The 20,588-nt window shown below is 45.2% G+C and overlaps 1 protein-coding gene across 2 annotated transcripts; it reads left to right on the top strand.

The window, feature by feature from the left end:
- Window positions 1-5,671: 5,671 nt before the first annotated feature.
- On the top strand, window positions 5,672-18,447 carry LOC149302094 (structure-specific endonuclease subunit MUS81-like). Of its 2 annotated transcripts, XM_089483350.1 has the most exons (16): window positions 5,672-5,811; window positions 7,245-7,482; window positions 7,767-7,798; window positions 8,875-8,967; window positions 9,194-9,274; window positions 9,442-9,530; window positions 9,759-9,956; window positions 10,547-10,651; window positions 11,231-11,358; window positions 12,212-12,324; window positions 13,494-13,610; window positions 13,931-14,026; window positions 14,933-15,055; window positions 16,690-16,793; window positions 17,198-17,281; window positions 17,832-18,447. In XM_089483350.1, the coding sequence occupies exons 1-16, from the start codon at window positions 5,698-5,700 to the stop codon at window positions 17,896-17,898; spliced, it is 1,782 nt and encodes a 593-aa protein (XP_089339476.1). In that variant the 5' UTR covers window positions 5,672-5,697; the 3' UTR covers window positions 17,899-18,447. The 2 variants fall into 2 exon arrangements, with proteins under 2 accessions (XP_089339476.1, XP_089339475.1); XM_089483349.1 differs by lacking the exon at window positions 7,245-7,482 and having other exon boundaries at window positions 5,739-5,811; window positions 7,662-7,798.
- The last annotated feature ends 2,141 nt before the right edge of the window (window positions 18,448-20,588 follow it).

The raw sequence follows: 20,588 nt of genomic DNA, 5'->3' as shown, positions 1-20,588 counted from the left end.
GCTCTGACAGGGAAGGCTAAACGGCTCACATAACTACAAATCCCAGAATTCCACAGTTAAAGCAGTCTCAAACTGGATTATTTCTGCAATGTGTTTTGGACCACAGAGGAGGTAGTTGCATCCAGACATTTGGCTGCATGCAAACACCAGAAAACAGGAAGCGAGTGGATGATGGATTATGCCATTAAGCAATGCCATGGCAGAATGGAAACAGTGCCCCAAAGGCATTTGGACAATCCGACGCTTGGGCCGTTTTCCTGCTGGCAGCTTGTGAAACCTATTTCCTCCAACCTTTTTCCCGTCCTAAAATGGACATATAATTTAAGAGCGCCTTCTATTTCCAGAGTCAACACTTCCCCAAATTTTCAGTCCCTGCCTCCTTTTCCTTGAGACCCTTTGTCTTCTTTTTCCAGAGTCAAACCACTAAACAAAATGTGCTTTTTTGTGCGCCGCTTTCCGTCTTTCATCCCTCCCAGCGTGTGGTTAAAAATCCGGCTCGTTGGTCGTGGGAGGCTGGTTTAGTTTTGCACATTCTAGGGCTGCCAAGTCATTGCGTTGTAGGCGTCTTGATTTCACATAATACAACACACACACACACTTGCGGACGACATGCAATTCCTTTCGAAATTGTCATGTTCCAAGCCAGGGATCTGATATAAATCCAGATCCTGGCTCCTTGTTTTTTTGGGTTCTGAAGAGAGAAGGATAGAATAGTTACAAACAAATTATGCAAGTGAAATACAGGACTGTAGAAGCAACCGACATATAATCAAATCATGTAATATCTGGGAACACTCCCCTGAACAATATATATATATCTATCTTTTGCTATATTTTATTGCTTGACTCTTAACATGTATTAATATGTATTATGTTTAATTGTTTCTCGTACAACATACAACACAGGCAGGTTTTATCTATTTTTATCATATTTTATATAAATATATTCATATATATATATATATATATATATATATTATGTATTGTATTTATAGTAAAATATTTCTATAATATATATTGTATTCAAATGCATTTTATTATATATATATATATTGTATTTTATATACAAATATATTTTATTATATATATATTATTGTATATATCTTTATATATTTTTATCATGTTTTAGATAATATATTTTATAACATATATATATATATTGTGTATATTTTATATTATATATTTTATATAGTATCATATTTATAGTAAAATATATTTATAATGTATTTTTATATTTTACATTAAAATATATTATATATATATATATATATATATATGCTATGGGATTCTGGGGCTTTGTAGTTTTGTAAAGCTACTTAGCCTTCTGTCAGAGGGCTCTGAACTACCATTCCCAGAATCCCACAGCACTGAGCCAGGGCAGTTAAAAAAGTGGTGTCAATGTGGTTTATTATTTCTGAAGTGCAAACAGTGTGTCTGTTGTTGAGTCATGAGGGAACATAAAATGAGAGCAGGGCTGTGGTTTTGAATTCTCCTGACTGGAGTTTTTGGGCAGGAAACTCTCCTCAAACAAAAGAAGCTCAAAGTGGGAAACTAGGCCTCAAAAGGCCTCGCCTCCACAACAGAAGCAGCGCGCATGCGCACTGAACACCCCCCCTCGCCGCCTGCTTTGTGTTTTCCCTCCCCTCCCTTTCTCCGCATTCGCTTCCAAATAAGGCGTCGAACGAGCCAAACCCGCAAGCCCCGCCCACCTTGCAACTTGATTTGCCCTTATATGGGCATGTGGAGCGAAGCCGGTGAAAGGAAGAAGAGGAGGAGGAGGAGGCAGCGCCACTCCTAGCTCTGGGGCTCCCCCTCGCTGCCGCCGCCGAGAACTGCAGGCCTTTTTCTCCCTCTGCAATAAAAAAGAACATCATTATTAAGGGCTGCATCTGCACTGCAGAAATAATCCGGTTTGATACCGTTTTGGCTGTCTTGGCTCAGTGCTATGGAATTTTGGGAATGGTAGCGCAGAGCTCTCTGACACAGGAGGCTTATTATTATTATATTTGTGGCTGAAGAGTGGGGATAAATATTCAAAATAAAATAAAATAAATAATAATATAATACTTATTATTATATTTAATTATTATTATATTATATATTATTATTATTAAATTTAATATTATAATTGTCTAATTAAAATAAAGTAAGCCACTCCGATAGCCTTTGTGGCTGAAGAGTGGGGTATAAATAATCCAAATAATATAATATAATATTATTATATTTAATTATATTATTATTATTATATTATATACTATTATTGTTATATTTAACATTAGAATTGTCTAATTAAAAATGTAAGCTGCTCTGATAGCCTTTGTGGCTGAAGAGCGGGGTATAAATACTCCAGATATTTAAATTTACATATCCCCTTATCCCTTTCTTTAAAACTAAACTACCAACACTATCAATGCAAACTAAAATCGATTTAAAATAGATTTATTGATTTATTTTATTGACATTATTTGTACCCCGCCTTTGAGCCTTAAAAGCTCTCAGAGCAGCTTGCAATTATTATTATTTTTAATTACATATATATTCATATACAAATTTAAAATATATTTTAATGCAATTTAAACATTTAATTTTAATTCAATTTAATTTTAATATATTTTATTATATTATTTATATCCCACCCTTCTCCCAAGACTAATAGTACGTTAAAGCAGAATTAAATGACTGCAATAAATATCTTAACAAAATATTACAAACCCCAGAATCCCACAGCATTGAGCCACGGCAATTAAAGTGGCGTCAAACTGGATTATTTTTGCAGTGCAGATGCAGAGTACATCCTTCCGACTTGGACAATAAATGCATAAAATTTGCTTTGGTGCCCCAACCAACTAAAATCCCCAGAAATGCATAGCAATGGGTCATGGCAGTTAAAGTGGAGTCAAACTGGGTTATTACTGTGGTGCAGATGCAGTCTAAGTCCATTAGACTTCAACAATGAATGTATACAATTTGCTCTGTGCCCCAACAAACTACAATCCCCAGAATTGCATAGCACTGAGCCATGGCAGTTAAAGAGGTGTCAAACTAGATTATCTCTGCAGTACGGATGCATCCGAGGAAGGAGGAGGCGATGTTGCAAAGTTACACCTAGGTGTGTGCACCTTCCCGCTGGCAAAACCCCAATTGTGGATAGAGCTACTCATTATTTTTCTCAGCTCCCTGCAAGTAGTTTTTTCCACTGATGTGAGATAAACAGGGAGAGGCCTGGCTGCCTTTCTGGAAATGTGTCACCATCCCTCCAGCGCAGGGTGCATCCGCACTACAGAAAAACAAGGCAGTTTTACGTTGTTTTAAGTGCTGCATCCGAATGAGCCAGCAAGCCTAAGAGGCGGATGTATCTGAAAGGCATTCAGATGCATCAGTTATTCACGCATCCAAGAATGCGAATCTTCGAGAACATGGTCGCATAGTCCAAAAAACCCACAATACGTGGTTCGGTACACACTTGTCCCTCCGTATTCGCGAGGGTTAGGGGCACAAGACCTCCGTGGATATGGAAAAGCCGCAAATAACAGAAACATGATGTTTTGACCTGAGAGGACACCCCTCTATGAATCTCTAGGTCCTCCAGCACAACTCTGTGGTCAGTGTCCGACAGACACTAACCATAGAGTTTCACTGGAGGAGCTACAAAGGCCTAGTAGAGTGTCCTCTCTAGGTCCTTCAGGGCAACCTTTAGTTAAAGTTGACCATAGAGTTGCGCTGGAGGACCTAGATATTCCTAGAGAGCATATTAATAAAATTTGTGAATAATCAAAGCTGCAAATATCAAAGCCGCAAATATGGAGGGATGAGTGTGTGTATATACATACATACATACACACACACACACACACACACATATATATATATATATATATAGAGAGAGAGAGATATTTCAAATATGCACATCTATTTGAAATGTGTGATACGAAAGGTAATAAAAAACTGAGATATAAACTATAATTTGGCGGGTGGAATATAGCCTCCATCCCACGTTTCTCCAGGGATCAGTCCATCAATAGATAACACTTGTGCGTCTTGGCAAGGCCAAGGCAGAGGATTCCAGGCGTTCAACCAAGCATTGGGGGGACCATTTCTTCACACAATAAGCCACTCATAAACAAACTGGACTCTTTCGCGACCGTTGCAGACAGCTTTTGGGAACCAGGGCCAACATCACGGGACGCATGGAGGGTTTTGCCTTGGCAGAGGAGCTCAGTCGCCAGAGGAGTACACAGGAGTATTGAGAAACGGTGTTTTATCTGCGGAGCAAAAGACAAATGGTCCAAGCCTGTGACATTTCCAAGCGGAGCGCAGATATCTCCAAGTTCAGGCTATCTGTAATACAAAATACAGTAATAATGATGATTTTACTTTTGCTATGCTAATAAGAATAATAATGTTTTATTTATGTCCTGCTTTGTCGAGATTCGCCATCTGCGACGGGAAAAAGAGGAACAATCCAGTTTGACACCATTTCAATTGCCATGGCTCCATGCATCACAAAACTACAATTCCCAGGATTCCCTAGCATTGAACCAGGGCATTTAAAGCGGTCTCAACACTGGGTTATTTTTGCACTGTGTTTTGGACCAGAGGCTGCCAAAGAACCACTTTGGCACAAGCAAAATAGTCAATGGGATGTGTAGTGCACTCCAGGTGCCAATTGGCATGGCTGGCGTCACATGCTGTGGCTTGTCTCCTCTCCAGCTACGCAAACCACACCTTGGGTTCGTAATAATGCCTCATCTTACCTCCCTTCCGATTAGGAGTCTGTTCAAAGGATGCAGGGAATGGAGACTCACGCCCTGAAGTTGGGTGGCTTCACGCTTAGCTACACCTGGGTTAGAATCCTCCTAGGTTGCAGGCGTTCAACAAACAAGATTGGCAGCGCAAGAATGCGCACTGAATGAGGCCCACTTAGAAAGCTGTACTGGACCAAACCGAAAGGTGGTCTAGTCCAGCACTTTGTTCCTGGGTGCTTCTTAGAATAACATAGAGCTGGAAGGGACCCCAAGGAACATCCAGTCCAACCCCTTTCTGCCATGCAGGAACTCTCAATCAAAGCATTCCCAACAGATGGCCATCCAGCCTCTATCTAAAGGCCTCAATATTCCAGGTGGGGCCTGGCCAAAGCAGAACAGAGTGGCACTATGACTTCCCTTGATCGCTAGACACTGACTATACTTTTATTGATGCAGCCTAGAATGGCATTGGCCTTGTTAGCTGCAGCATCACACTGTTGGCTCATGCTCAATTTACGGTTTACTAGGGCTCCTAGGTCCCTTTCACCCGGAGTCTCCTTGTTCAGCCAGGAGTCCCTCATCCTAGATCTGTGCATTTCATTCTTTCTGCCAAACCTTTCTCCCTGTTGAGGTTCATTTTGTGAGCTTTGGCCCAGCTTTCTAATCAATGGAGGCCATTTTAGATTCTGACCCTCTCCTCTGGGGCATTAGCTGCTCCTCCTGGAGCCATGGCAGCTAAAGTAATGTCAAAACAGATTATTTCCACAGTGCAGAGGCAGTCAATATCAAGGGTCTTTTCAGATCCAATTGCGCATGCGCGCACTCATTCCTTGCCAGGCCGCTCTTTCCTCACACTTCCGGTAACTCTATGGCGCCTGAGCGTTACGACTTCCGGGTCAAAAGGCAAAAAAGTGGTGGAAGTGCTGGAAAAGCGAAAAGGAGGCTTTGGAAGATGCCGAAACCTCCTCCGCCGTGTCCGAATCCCTTATTTATGCAATGGCTCCAGGAATGGAGAGACGAAGCGGCCGAACGCGGGCGCCCCAGAAGCCAAAAGGCGTATGAAAGGGTAAGCCACGCCCCTTATCCGAAGCCACGCCCCTTGTAGGGTTTGCTCCGCCCATAGGGCTTCCCAAGCCAACGGGCCTATAAACGGGTAGACCACGCCCCTTTACCTGAAGCCACGCCCCATGATGGATTTGCCCCGCCTACAGGGTTTCCCAGTGAAATGAGGAAGGAGCCAACGGACCTATGAACTGGTAACCCACGCCCCTAGCTTAGGCCACGCCCATTTGCCTGAAACCACTCCCCATATGGAATTTGCCCTGCCCACAGAGTTTCCTATGGGCCTATGAATTGGCAAACCACGCCTCCAGCAAAAACCACACCCATTTACATGAAGGCACACCCCTTTACCAGAAGCCACGCCCCATGTGCAATTTGCCCCACCCACAGGGTTTCCAAGTGAAATGAGGAAGAAGCCAATGGGCCTATGAAATGGTAAACCACGCCCCTTTTACCGGAAGCCACACCCCATGTACGATTTGCCCCGCCCACAGGGTTTCCAAGTGAAATGAGGAATAAAAGTTCCTTCCCCTTTAATCCTTTGATGCATCCACACTGCAGAAATAATCCAGTTTGACACCACTTTAACGTCCCTGGCTCCGTGCTGTGGAATCCTGGGATTTATAGTTTTGTGGTGGCATCAGACACAGAAGGCTGAATGCCTCATGAAACTACAACTCCCAGGATTCCATAGCATGGAAACATGGCGGTTAAAGCGGTGTCAAACTGGATGATTTCTGGAGTGCGGATGCACCAAAGGAATAAAGGGGAAAGAACCTTATTCCTAATTCCACTTGGAAACCCTATGGGCGGGGCAAATCCCAAGTGGGGTGTGGCTTCTGGTAAAGGGGGTGTGGCTTCAGGTAAAGGGGCATGGCTTCAGGTAAAGTTGGTGTGGCTGCAGGTAAAGGGGAGAGGCTTTGGATAAAGTGGTGTGGCTTCAGGTAAAGGGGGCATGGCTGCAGGTAAAGGGGTGTGGCTTCAGGTAAAGGGGGCATGGCTGCAATTAAAGTGGGCGTGGCTGCAAGCAAAGGGGTGTGGTTTCAGGTAAAGGGCATGGTTTTGGGTAAATGGGCGTGGCTTCAGGTAAAGGGGACGTGGGGCAGTGTTAAAGTGGTATCAGAGCGGATTATATCTGTAAGGTTCAGACGCAGCCCTTGCTCCGTAGAGGGATTCCAGCACCTCTTTTGCTGTCCACAAAACTACAACTCTCAGGAATCTAATCCGGTTTGTCACAACTTTGACTGTGGAATCCTGGGATCTGTAGTTTTTACAAGGTGTTTAGCCTCCTGTGCCTAAGAGCGTGGGTGCACTTGCAACAGGTGCCCTTCCAACCTCCATTTAAAGGCCTCTGAAGAAGGCGACTCCGCCGCACCCCAGAGTTTCCTTCCACTATCTTCCATCTTACACCTCCTCCTCCTCCTTCCTCTTGCGCAGGCCCTGAGCTCCCTCCGCAAATACCCCTTGCCTTTGCGCAGCGGGCGCGAGGCCCGGATCCTGCAGTACTTTGGGGAGCAGATCTGCCGCCAGCTTGACGAGCGACTGGAGCGGCACCGCGGCGGCCATGATGGCGCGGCGCCAACAGGTTTGCGCAGGGAGAAACTGAGAGGGGTTGACCACTTACCTTACTATATACTCAACTATAAGTCAACCTCATGTATAAGTCGAGGGCTGGGTTTGGGGCCAGAATGATAGATTTTGATATGACCCATGGATAAGTCGACTGCCTTTTTGGATCAATTTTTTAACCTAAATATCTAGCCCTACACAATATTTGTCGCCGTGTGCCTTCAAGACATTTCTGGGGGTGCAGAAACACCCTCATTTTAGTCTCTCTTGTCTTGCAAATTCCAGATCTGCAGCAACCAGCTCCCTCTTTGTGGCCCTTGGACGATGGAGAACTTCTCAGCTTTGGGAGCGCATCTGCCAGTCATGTTCCAGTGCCGCACTCTGCCGCAGAGCCAGCCCAGTGTCCAGAGCAGCGCATGAAGGTGAGAGTGCAACTTGTACTATGGTTCCCTTACTTCTCCGTCGGGTAGCAAATACCTGTTGTCCAAGCAATAGATGGAATTGGCTGGAGATGTCTGGAAGTTGCTGTTCCCCATTTGATTTTGGCACCAAGCCCTCTCTCTGCCCGAGAGAAGAAGGAGAAACCTTTAGTATCATAGAGTTGGAAGAGACCCCAAGGGCCATCCGGTCCAGCTCCCCTGCCATGCAGGAACTCTCAGTCAAAGCACATACAACAGATGATGGAACCACATCTCTCAGCATCTCTGGGTTTCTGGTTGCTCACGCGCATGACGTCAATGATGCGAATATATTTCGAAACACATTCAAGGCATGGAGAGTTTAATCCAAAATCTAGAATCATAGAGTTGGAAGAGAGATGCCAAGGGCCATCCAGTCCAGCCCCTTTGTGCCATGCAGGAACTCACAATCAAAGCATTCACCTCTGTTTAAAGACCTCGAACGAAAGAGACTCCACTATCTTCTAAGGGAATATGTTCCACCGTTGAACAGCTCTTACTGTCAAGAGGTTCCTCCTAATATTGAAGTGGAATCTCTTTTCCTCTATAGCTTGTATCCACTGATCTGGGTCCTGTTCTCTGGAGCAGCAGAAAACAAGCTTGCTCCATCCTCAACATGGCATCTCCTCAAATACTTAAAACAGGGCTCTCATATCATCTCTTAACCTTCTCTTCTCCAGGCTAAAGATACCCAGCTCCCAGCTTTAAATGAAGGGAAGGGTGAAAGTCCATTGCCAAGTGCCACAAGGACACTGTTTTCTTTAACACTCAGAAGTTGATGCAAAAGACATTGGCTGAGATCCTAGATCAGCTACTTAGGCTGATCTACAGCACTATGTAAAGCATAATAATAATAATAATAGGCTGTATGCGCACTACCAAAATAAACCAGTTGATACCACTTTAACCATCAAGGGTCAAAGTGGGATGGAATTCTGGAATTGTAGTTTGGTCAGAGAGCATTGGCGCTGCAACAAATCCCAGGGTTCCATAGATTTGAGCCATGGGCAGTTAAAGTGGTGTCTTCTTTTTCCTTCCAGAAGAAACAGCCTGCGTCGCGCAAGCGCGCCCGGGTCCCAGCTCCACGTTCTGCTGCGTATGCCGTGTTGCTGGCGCTCTACCAGGACAGCATGGTAAGCTCATAGCTGGCGCAAAGCAGCACAATTGCATTGGCTATATGGGGCATGTAACCCTAAAAAGACTGCGGGCAACTACCAACATATTAACTGATCACTAAGAGTTCGGAATTGCATGCATACGTATTTACTTTTCGGTTCTGTCCCAAAGGATCAGGGTAGGAGAAAAGGATCTGGGAAGAGAATGTTAAGTCAGGCCTGCTTTCTTTCCCCCTTTTTCCAGGATCCTGAATCTCGGGGTTACCTGACAAAAACAGAATTACAGAGAGCAGCTCAGCCGCTGTGTAATAAATCTTTCTGTCTGGTGAGTTGGTTCCAAAAAGATGTTTGTGTGTGTTTGTCATTTTAGCATGTTGTGAAACACATTTATCTGCCACTCCGTATGGCTCACGTATGCGTTATTTTGCCACTCTTTCTTCCCTCATTATGTTAAGTGGTGTTACTCTTCCCTGCCTTACTCTCAACAAACAGGCTGACCCTGGAGATAAGAAGACGGCTTGGTCCGCAGTTGGCAATCTGATTCGTAAGGAGCTAGTCCTCAAGACCAACATCCCAGCCAGGTGTGTATCTCCACCAAAGCTTTGGGAGGAAGGAAAATCCAAGGATGCACATAGCTTGCAATGACATGATGTCCAGATCCTTACATTAGTTTGCAAGTGCTTGTCCGATTCTGTGAGTGCTAAAGGTTTGGGCCTGAGGAAGGAAAGGAAAAAGGAAGCTGAGGATCTTTATGTTGCTTTATATTGTCTTTGCCAAAACATTTTGACTCATCTGCACTACTCCATCAGATATTCTCTGACAGAGGCAGGGCTGTCCTTGGCACGAGAGCTGGTACTTTTGGAAGAGCCAAAGAGCAATACCACCAACTCAACATCATCTGGAACCAGAGGATCCTTGCAGACTTTGGAGGACAAAGATGAAGGTGGACAACATTCAAGCCAGTCGGAGAAAGAAGCTGCCTTCCCAGAAGAAGTTGCCTTCCCAGAGTAAGTCGCCTCACTGTTTTTCCTTTCGCCGTGGGGTTCAGGTGAATGGTAAAGGTGGTAATGCGACGTCGAAGGCTTTCATGGTTGGCATCCATAGGGTTTGTGGGTTTTTCGGGTTCGGTGGCCATGTTCTAGAAGAGTTTATTCCTGACGTTAAAATATACCCAACTCTCTTCCATGCCAGCATTCTCTGAAGATGCCAGATGCCACAGATGCTGGCGAAACGTCAGGAATAAACCCTTCTAGAACATGGCCATATAGGCTGAAAAACTCACAAAAAACTAAAGGTGGTAATGTTGTGTTACAGCTTGGACATAACACACGTCTTGCGAATAGTTCCTTTCCCTAGTAATGACCACATTACATTGCAGTTGCTTCTTGACAAGGGATGGCATCCCTTCTTTTCCAGCATAATCATAACTTTTAAGTTACTTTTCTAGTTACAGTGATATGACTACACTAAGAGATGGCGAAGGAATATCCTGTGGTTCAAGCACTGGCTTCTGCTGGAAAGCGTTCAGTCTCTTTCCAAAGAGCATCTGTTTTAGTTACTTTTTAGAAAATGCCCCGATGTGTTCTCACTTTTTCAGGCCGAACCACAGAGAGCCACATGCAGGGCTTTTCAAGCCCCAATGTACCCTTTGGCCGGGACAGTTTGAAGTTATCCTCTGCGTGGATTTCATTGAGACCACCGGGTGAGTGGCAGCGGTGGACACAAAAGTGTGCGAATGAGGTGTGCAACTGAGTGGCATGCAGAGAAGAGGGATGCATGCTAACAGTGGGGTGGTCTCTCATGTGCTAATAGCCCCTTGCAGCTTATTAAGTCCTTGGAACGAAAAGTACTAACTATGAGATCTGCATTTTAAAGGTAAATCTGAGTTGTAAAGTGCATATATAGCAAGTTTAAAACTGAAAGAAATGGGGACTGCAGTCAGGAAATCAGAAGAAGGTTAAGAATGGGGAGGGTGGCTATGAAAGAACTGGGCAAGATCCTAAAAAGCAAAGATATACAACTGAGCACAGAAGTTAGAATCATACAAGCCATCGTATTCCCTATTACCATGTACGGATGTGAGAGTATTGTGAAGGGATGGAGTACCATCCCCTCTACTGCCATTGTCATCTGGCTGGTTTTGTACTAATTTAGTGTAATACCTGGTATGAATCTTACGATGCGATAGGTAGAAGGTGTAACTGAAACCTTAGCATGGCCACCACCAGTTGTGTTTAAATATATTCTAAGCATTTGCTCTTGCTCTCCCTTTGCTTTTCAGGGGTCCCACTTCCCGGAAACAGGACTTGGTCAATGAGCTCCGACGGAACAACATTCCCTTCAGCGTCCGGAAACTTCACGTTGGCGATTTCCTTTGGGTTGCCAGGGAGAAGGTCTCTCCAATTGCAGGTGGGCGCAGCGGCGTATTTGGCAGACAGGAGTGGGAAAGCTGGAGGATGTTTTTGAGGAGTTGGACACAAATGCTGGGATCCTTTTTGGGAGCCTTTGCAAAGTTGAAAGTGATCTCAAGGACTGTCTGCTCCAACCTCCAGCTGGTTCATGGATCACTGCTAAACAGAGGCTGGATGGCCATCTGTCAGTGGGGATGCTTTGATTGAGAGTTCCTGCATGGCAAAATAAAGGGGTTGGACTGGATGGCCCTTCTTGGGGTCTCTTCCAACTCTATGATTCTACTAAAACATCTCTGAGAGGAGGCTATCAAATGAAGGAGAGTCCATTACTCTTGAGGCAGTCTGTTCCACTGCTGAACGCCTTTTACTGTCAGAACATTGTATTGTCAACGTCTCTTCTATTGTACTGAATCCCTTCATTTGGGTCCTGTTTTTTGGAGCAGCAGAAAACAAGCTCACTCCCATCATATGAATGGCAGAAGGTTTCAACACCTTCACAGATTTGCGTGAAGCTTCCCATAGTGTCTTGCCCCTTGCTTCTCCTGACTTAAAACATTAGCGCTATGCGGAGCAATATGAGCCTTGGACTACAGCTCTGGAGAGCAGGGATCGATTCCCAGCTCGTCCATGAAACCCACTGGGTTACCTTGGGCAAGTCACACTCTCTCAGCCTCAAGGGAAGGCAGTGGCAAACCTCCTCTGAAAACTTGCCAAGAACATCCCATGATAGGTCGCCATAAGCCAGCAATGACACGAAGGCACATGGCAACATGTTCTGAAATAGAAAACATGAGCAAACTGCTACCTCTAAGCTTCTTCCTTCCTTTTCTTCTCTCATTCATTCTTTTCAGGTCAACTGCAACCACCTTCAGCTCGAGAATTGGTGCTTGATTATGTGGTGGAACGGAAAAAGATGCCTGACTTGTGTAGCAGTATCATCGATGGGCGCTTTCGTGAACAGAAGGTATAGGACTCCTGCATAGGACTGTATAGGACTCCTTTTTTGGACTCCATTCCCATTGGTGAATTCTGGGAGCTTTGGTCCTCAGAAAACTGAGTTTTCTGGAAGCAGGGCAGGGCTTCACTTGATCTGGAGTTCAGCATTTAATCCAAGTTTTGGTTTATAAGCTATTTTCAGACTAATTTTCTGAACTGATTTATGGTAAAAGGAACGTGTATAACACACACACACACACACACACACACATATATATATATATAGAGAGAGAGAGAGACAACAAAATACAATATTCTGAAAATAAAAGAAAACTCGGCAGCATCAGAAACTAGTGAAACACAGCAAAAACACAATTATAACAAAGCCAGTTTATATATGCCCCACTCACCTCCATGCCAGCATTCTCCGAAGATGCCAAAGCCGCAGATGTGGGCGAAACGTCAGGAATAAACTCTTCCAGAACATGGGCACAGAGCCCCCCAAACCCACAAAAAGCTATAGTGGTTTGAGAGTAGGGCCAGGACACCAAGTCCTGCTCAGCCATAGAAACGCACAGGGTGCAAGTCAGTTCATTCTTTCACTTTTCATGACAAATCTCTCCTGAATGCATCTCGCCAAGAGACCCTGCGATAGCCTTGCCAGAAGTCAAGAGTCAACGTAGACACACATAACGACCACGATCTGGATAAACCTTTCAGTATAATGAATAGTTTCCATTGCTGTCTAGAAACAGGAAGGGAAAGAGCTTGTTGGACTTCCCTGGAAAAATGATGATAACAACACCAAGAAAGCCTCTTCTGTTATTTGACCATTGATGTTTTGCAATGATGGACCAAAATGTGGGGTCACCAAGGCTGACCTCTATTACTGAAAGACTCCCTTTGGGCATATAAAGGGAGCAATTTCCCCAAAGATGGGTTGGGAGAGAACATTTCTTTGCAAACTTCCCAAAACTGGCAACCACCAGTTATGGTGGATCGTAACTCCTATCATCCACAACCAGCACTACTAATTGTGGTGCTTCGGAACGACAGTAGCCAGACATCCTAGAAGCACCAGATTGGGGACGGCAGCCACTTAGGGAACCTAGATGTTACTCCAGAAACGCATGCGAATAATTTCACATCCTGGTTCCTAACTACCTGTTTTCTCTCTTCTTCCTTACTGATGCCTAGTTCCGTCTGCGGCAATGCGGCCTCTCCCACCCCATCTACCTGGTGGAAGATTCAGGGTCTGTGGAGCATCTCAGCTTGCCTGAAAAGACTCTGCAGCAGGCCGTGATCAACACCCAGGTATGGACTCTCCAGAAAGATCCATGCTTCCATACATCTCAGACAGATGAGGATGAACCCTCTGTGTACCCAGGCTCTGCCAACCCTCCTCATCCTTAATCTAAGGGTCCCTTGTCCTGTCCCTGAGTTAGAATCATAGAAGCCTAGAGTTGGAAGAGACCCCGAGGGCCATCCAGTCCAACTCCGTTCTGCCATGCAGGAACTCACAATGATCTGCTCTAGAGCCCTGCCTTCATTGCTGATGTGTTCAGTTGAAAACCAGGGATGCAACCAGGGATTGACAGTCTTCTTACCTTTCATATGACCATCCCCTTCTCCAGGTGGTGGACGGCTTCTTTGTCAAACGTACCCGCGACATTCGGGAATCCGCTGCCTACCTGACCATCATGACGCGCCACTTGACCAGACTCTATGGGGTGAGTTCGAAGGGGCAGGGGGCATGTTGCAAAACATAGGGGCATGTTGCACAGTCTTGCCTCTCTGCTGTTGGGTTCACCTGTGATTTTTGTGATTTGGTGTTTTGCATCTGTGGTTGCTTTAGTGCAAGGCTTGGCCACATTAGGATAGGGATAGGGGCCACATTAGCTTCTCAGGAACTTTGGAAGGTTGCACTTTCTTATTCAGGAGTGCATAAAAAGAAGGAAAAAATCAATTTTTGTTTGCCCCCAAATGCTGTCTAAGGTACAAGGGGCCTTTTATGGCTATTTTACGTCTTACGTATTTTACGTCGTGACTGGAAGTGGGCATCCCCCAAAAAACGTCATCCCATGGGCCTAAATTGGTCCAGGTCAGGTCCAAAACATGATGCGTCAAAAAGGGGTGAAGAATCGCCCCCTTTTTCTGTAGTGATAGTATCTCTTGAGAATAAACTGGCTTTATGATGCTTATACTGTAGCAATAGGGTTTGTTTTTAAGGAAACTGAGGAAGGTTAGTAGATAAAACATTAACATTGAATTATAGAAGATAGTATAAATGTTATGACATAGCGATTAGGAATATAAGAGTGTAGGAGTAAAGTAGTGAATTTTATGAGACGTTTGTATATTATATATAGATAATACAATTAAAAGAGAGAGAGAATAAACTGGTAGGGGGAATGCATGTTGGCATTGTTACCCCTTTCATCCACCTCTGCTCTTATACCCCTCTTTCATCCCTTCTTCCCCTTCTCTTTTTCCTCCTGCCCTAGTAGGCTATTGTGGTTGGGGGTTATGGAGTAGGTAGTCCAACACTCTTGGAGAATGCCAAGATGGTAAAGGCTGCTTTCCACCATCTAGCTGCCAGTTAATGAATGCCATCCTCTCTATTTTTCTCCCCGCAGGACAAAACTCTGCTGAGCTGCACCAAGGAGGAGCTGGAGCGTGAGTGCCCTCTGCCGCCCAGCGAGGGCTCCTGCCATCTTCTGACCTTTGCGGAGTTTAATGAAGGAGCTGTGAAAAACAAGGTGGGTGAATGTAGCAGAAGGAATGCTTTTGGAGTGGAAAGTTAGAGGAGGGGCCATAACTCAGCAGCTGCACATGGGTTTTACATGCAGGCTCAAAGCCAGGAACCTCCAGTTCGGAAAGGGTTGGGTAGCTGGTGATAAGACGGACCTTTCTTGGCCAGGGTCAAGTTGCTGCCAGTCAGAAACTTGGCTGAATGGATAAGTACTCTGAACTCACATGGCAACATCTTGTGTTCCTAAGAGGGTTTTATGCACATGTTTGCCAAGCCAAAAAGTGACCTAGGAATCTCAAAGAACAGTACATTTCCTGCTTGCTTTGCTACACATTCTCCTCTCTTGATATAATCTGTGCTGTGGTAGACTGGAGAAAGCCAGCGTAGGGTAACATGCAGGGTAACAACTATATGATAATAACATTAGGACCAAATTAGGACACTGCTCTGAAAGCTGATCAGACACATGGAAGATGGGATTATCACTGGCTGCTAGTCAGAACAGCTATATCAGAAGTGCGCATCGCCAAAGCTACATGCGGCCTGCAGAGCGCACATTTGCTCTGCCCAAACCTCCCACTGTTGAACCTCCCTCCCAAAAAATATGTCATGGTCCTCCATTGGTTTTGGACATTAGATCCCAGAAGCCTCACCCAGTTCGGCCAACAGTCATGAATTTGGGGAGCTGAAGTCCAAAACATCTGGTTGACCAAAGGTTGGGAACCACTGCAAGGGGTGTAGTTCTTCCCCAAACTAAGGTGTATATTTAATCCCCTCCCCAAGCAATTTTTGTGACCAGTCACTTCTGCTTTGGTCAGCCATCACTGGAACAGCCTGTCTCTCTTTGGGGCATGTGGGAAGTGGACCCCAAACTCTGTGGCTGTCGCTCTGTGAGGTGTGTGTTATTTCCAGGGTAAGAGGCAGTATGATCCCACAAGGAACAGGAGGGGGGATTACATCTACTTGTGAGATTCCCATTGGAACATCTCCTTGGGCATTACAGGAAACAATGCTAGCTTAGAGAAGCCTTCGGGCTGAGAAGGCTTCGGGGCGCTTACGTCTTTGGGAGTCAAACTGTGGATTAGCTGCCACAAGACGTGATGATGACTGCCAACTTGGCTTTCCAAGAGGATTGGACAGATTTTCAAAGGACGAGGCTAACAACGGCTCCTATTCATGACAACTGCGATTACCTCTGATATCGGAAGCCATGCAATGCCAGTTGCTGGGGATCAGAATGGGGAAGGTGCAGTTACGTCTGAGAAACAGAACGCTGGACCGGAGAAGCTTTTAGCCAGATCCAGTTTCAGGGCTCTGCTTATCTTAACACAGTCCCTAGATGCATTTGTAACTGCCTTAGTGAATTCTCGCCACTGATTCGAACACAGCATCGTAAAGTTGGAAGGTATCTTGGAAACCATCTAATCCTACATTCTGCTCAACTTGCAGCTAGAGCAACCTAATAAAGTGGCTACCTGGCCTCTGTTTAAATGTTTTCTGCTGTGTGTGTAGTGTCTTGCACTTCCAGCTACCCTGGTTGTTGCTGTTTCTTGTTACTGATATTATAAGAATTTATTTCAGGTTGGGAGAATTATTGCCCTTCTTGATCCCTGTTATCTCTCTCCCTTCTCCCTTTCCCAGGCCCAGACCGTGAGAGAGGTCTTTGCTCGCCAACTCATGCAGATCAGCGGCATCAGTGGAGACAAGGCAGCTGCCATACTGGAGCTGTATAAGACGCCCTCCAGGTATGGAGATGGAGAGTGGTGGCGCAAGGAATACAAGCCACCTCAATCTAGGATCTTGCACAATGTGAGGGTCAACCAACATGGCCACAGGCTCCTCAGAAGACATAGCCACTTGTGTGCAAGGGAGTCTTCCATGCTGGGGTGAGGTTTCCCCATGGGAATCCTCCATGGACCAGAAGGTTTGCCTCCATAAACTGGCAGATGAGGAGGAACACATCCCTTTCTGTTAGAAAGCCCTGGCTGCCAGTCAGAAGAGTCAGTACTAGACTATAGGGATGCACAGCCCAACCTAGAGTAAGGTAGTTATATGTCCAGTGATTTGAATCAGTTTCTGTTTGCGTACCAGCTTGAGTTGGGACTGGCAGTGCCCCATAATCCTTCCCTGCCCCTTTCTCTTTGCTCAGACTGCTGGATGCCTACGCTGCCTGCCCCACTCCCCAGGCCCAGGAACAGCTGCTGAGTGGCATCAGATGTGGCAAACTGCAGAGGTGAGTGGCAGAGCTACCTGTCTCCTCCCCTGGGTTTGGAGCTTAATGTCTGTGGGTCCAAGGTATCTTGTGTGAACTATACAGGAACATGGGTTTTCTGATACCTTAGTTAATGAAACCAGAAAACCAACTGTGCGGACAATCTCTGGCTATATGCAAGCATTTTGGAACATCAGGAGATTGAGCCCAGAGAAAATGCTGGAGATGCTCTTCCTTGTGGAAGAATCCTTCTGGAAAGGTGGGATATAAATAAAATCTATTATTATTATTATTATTATTATTATTATTATTATTCCCCACTTTATCATATGGCCTGAACCGGGACTAAACAAACTAGAAAGCACATATTCACAGTGGAAGAATGAAAGTAGGCAAAGTCACGTATCACATGGGACTTTGTTTTCGTTCATTTCTTCCACTCTGAACCTCCAAGCGCCCAGTTGCCAGGACCTTTGTCCTTTTGCGATGCCACAACTCATTGTTGGGCACAGAACTACCCTTCTCTCCTTCATCAACTACACAACCATTCTTTTTCTGTCTCTCATTGCAGAAACCTGGGTCCTGTCCTGAGCAAGACTTTGGCCCAGTTGTACTGTACGCCAGGACCGTTGCTTTGAATCAAGGGAAGGCTGTGTGTACAAGAGACGGACAAAGTGTGTGTGTAAAAGAAGTGAGGACTGATGGAGACAGAGTGAAGGGATTACCTTTCCACAGTGGAATACACTCCCTTACCCAACTTTGTTTCAAGAGGAGGTGGGTTGTGAAATGGCAGAGGACTAAATGTAGCCTTTTGGAAAATGGAGATGCCAAGGATAGGATGCAGACAGACCATTGACCTGGTGGGATGCACCTCTTTACTCCAGGGTTACAATGGAGGCTGGGGTCATATTTATATTTCATGTTATCTACCCCTATCCCCAAACATTTGTAGATACTCTGGGCTGGCGCTCTCATACCCGGTTGCTGAATTAGGCCTTGCCCAATTTCTCATGGGCCGATTGGTTTTATAAGTATAAAAATCTGCTTTGTTGTCCATATTCGAATAAAATTGTCAAATATCGTTTTGCAAAGGCTCTTTCCGTTTCCCAAAGGCACCCTAGAAATGCACAGAAGCAAAGGAGCGGAGGTGCAAATATCCTCATTCAAACTGATAGTTGGGGGAAAGGTAGCAATATAAAGGTGGCGTATGGCGACCCTAAGGCAACTGTAATATGGGGTTTTCTTGGCAAGATTTGTTCAGAGGAGGTTTGCCATTGCCTTCCTCTCAGGCTGAGAGCATGTCACCTGCCTAAGGTCATAGAATCATAGAACTGGAAGGGACCACAAGGACCATCCAGTCCAACCCCTGCTATACAGGAACTCACCATCATCCACTGGGTTTCCACGGCTGAGCTGGGACTCGAACCTTGGTCTCCATAGTAATGCAACCTTGGACCCCATAGTAGTCCAAACACTATGCCAATAAAAAGGGAGGTAAACAATAAAATCCAAGGAGAATCCACTCAAATTGTCCAGTGCAAATCCTAAGGAAGGATTAGGACAAATGCCTGGACTTGGAAAGTGTTCCAGTGCAGAGCAGGATGCCTCAGGAGGGGATGAGATTTGATTTGATTTTACTTTATTACAGTGGAGGTATTTAAATAAAGAGCTAGGCTGTCATTTGTTAGCTGGACATGTACCTTGCAATAAGGGGAGGGTTGGGTTGGATGCCCTCCAAGGTTCCTCACATTTGTACAATGATCATAACTATGATTCCAAAAGGACGGTGCAAAAGTAAACCTGTTCTTACCCAGCAATGCAGCATTCTTTTTGAATCGCCGTTATAATCGAACCCCGGATCTCATTTACTTTTGATGGATTTGAACCGGCAATGAAAGCAACTGGTGTGACTTGAACCTGGCATTTAAATATAGAGGAAAGGCTGCACTATTTTCTCAGCTTGAACCCTGGAAGGATTTGCAGTCAAGGCAAATATTATGACATCCTCCCCTTGCAAAGATCAGAGCCTCCAACCGTTTGTTTTTAGGCCGGCCGTTCTCATTAAACGCAAGGGGTGGGTGGCGCAAAGGAACCCATGCATGTTTTTCAGGCTTTGGATGAATTACCAAATTATTCTCCGCTGCTGTTTTTTTGGCCCATCCATCGGGGTCAAGCTAAGCCAAAAATAGCTTAGCAAGAGTTGCTTAGCCTTTGCTTTTTCCCCTTTACATCTTGCCTGGCTCTGCAGGAGCCTTTCTGAAACGTAAACCTCCGAAAGTCAAAAGGTGTCGGTTTTTGTCGACTCCGTTTGCTTTATTTTTGCATCATTGCTATTTGGCGCAAACGTGTTTGGAAACTTCCTGCCTTTGCAGGTTCTTTCTACTTTTAAAACCCCGTTTCTGTGCAGGATTCACATGAAAAGGTCTGTGGATGATCCCATGTTGTTGTTGTTGCTGTATGCCTTGGAGTCATTTCTGACTTATGGCAACCCTAAGGGACTTTCTTGGCAAGATTTGTCCAGAGGCATTTGGCCATTGCTATCCAGTGGGTTTACATGGCCAGGATTCGAACCCTAGTCTCTCAGGGTCCTAGTCCAACACTCAAACCGGTTCACCGATTTACTTAATTTTGGATTGATGTGGAATCGCGTTCGAAGTGCGTTCTCATTGCCAGCGATTGCGTGCAATAACCTATCATGCAATAACATGAATCCGTATGATTGCGTCCAGGATTGCATTCCAATTTCCATTCTGGCTCTCTCTCTTAATACATATTATCCTTTTAAAATCATTTTCATTATATTATCCTACATTGGTTAGATTGGTTTTATTGTATGGCCTAACAACTGGATGAGGATGAAAGTCAGGCTCTCACCCTAAAAGCATTTTCTGGAGTGATGTGAGACAGCGGGAAGCAGACAGATACACAAAAAAGTTGTTCGATTCCAACCGTTTCCTTTAAAAAGAAAAGTTTTACTAAGTTTTGTTGGTCTGTTTTATATGTTTTTCTCTGTTTAACCGGAATAGGATAGAAAGGGAACCCTGCCGCAAAGTCCCAAAGTCCCCTCTGAGGTGCAGAGGTTGAATTCGGTCCCCATCCCGGAAGCGGGAGACGGAGCTTCAACATCTGGCCGTGTTGCGGTGCCGGCGGTGCCCATCTTGTGCCCGCACCTCCAGCTGCCAGAGTCCTCATCCAGTCATACTTATCAGTGTTTCTGGCTTGGGAGGTTGTGGGAGAGATGTACGGATGGGACATCCCTTCCCTCCCAAGTTGGGGATTCATGGATCCTCATCGCTTCATCCCAGCCTGGTCCCTGCGAGACATTTTT

This window comes from Sceloporus occidentalis, unplaced genomic scaffold, assembly GCF_023333645.1.
Source record: "Sceloporus occidentalis isolate IW3139 unplaced genomic scaffold, rSceOcc1.0.p SCAF_20, whole genome shotgun sequence".
NCBI lineage: Eukaryota > Metazoa > Chordata > Lepidosauria > Squamata > Phrynosomatidae > Sceloporus > Sceloporus occidentalis.
Note: the sequence above shows the minus strand (reverse complement) of the source record. Positions and strands in the feature narration are given on the sequence as shown.

What these genes read in the sequence shown, in the direction of transcription:
- LOC149302094 (XM_089483350.1), top strand. Translation starts at nt 5,698, where the DNA reads ATGCCGAAACCTCCTCCGCCGTGTCCGAATCCCTTATTTATGCAATGG. An exon ending in CGCTCTACCAGGACAGCATG is followed by an intron (nt 8,968 to 9,193) that starts GTAAGCTCATAG and finishes CCCTTTTTCCAG; the next exon opens with GATCCTGAATCTCGGGGTTA. An exon ending in CTGTATAAGACGCCCTCCAG is followed by an intron (nt 16,794 to 17,197) that starts GTATGGAGATGG and finishes CTCTTTGCTCAG; the next exon opens with ACTGCTGGATGCCTACGCTG.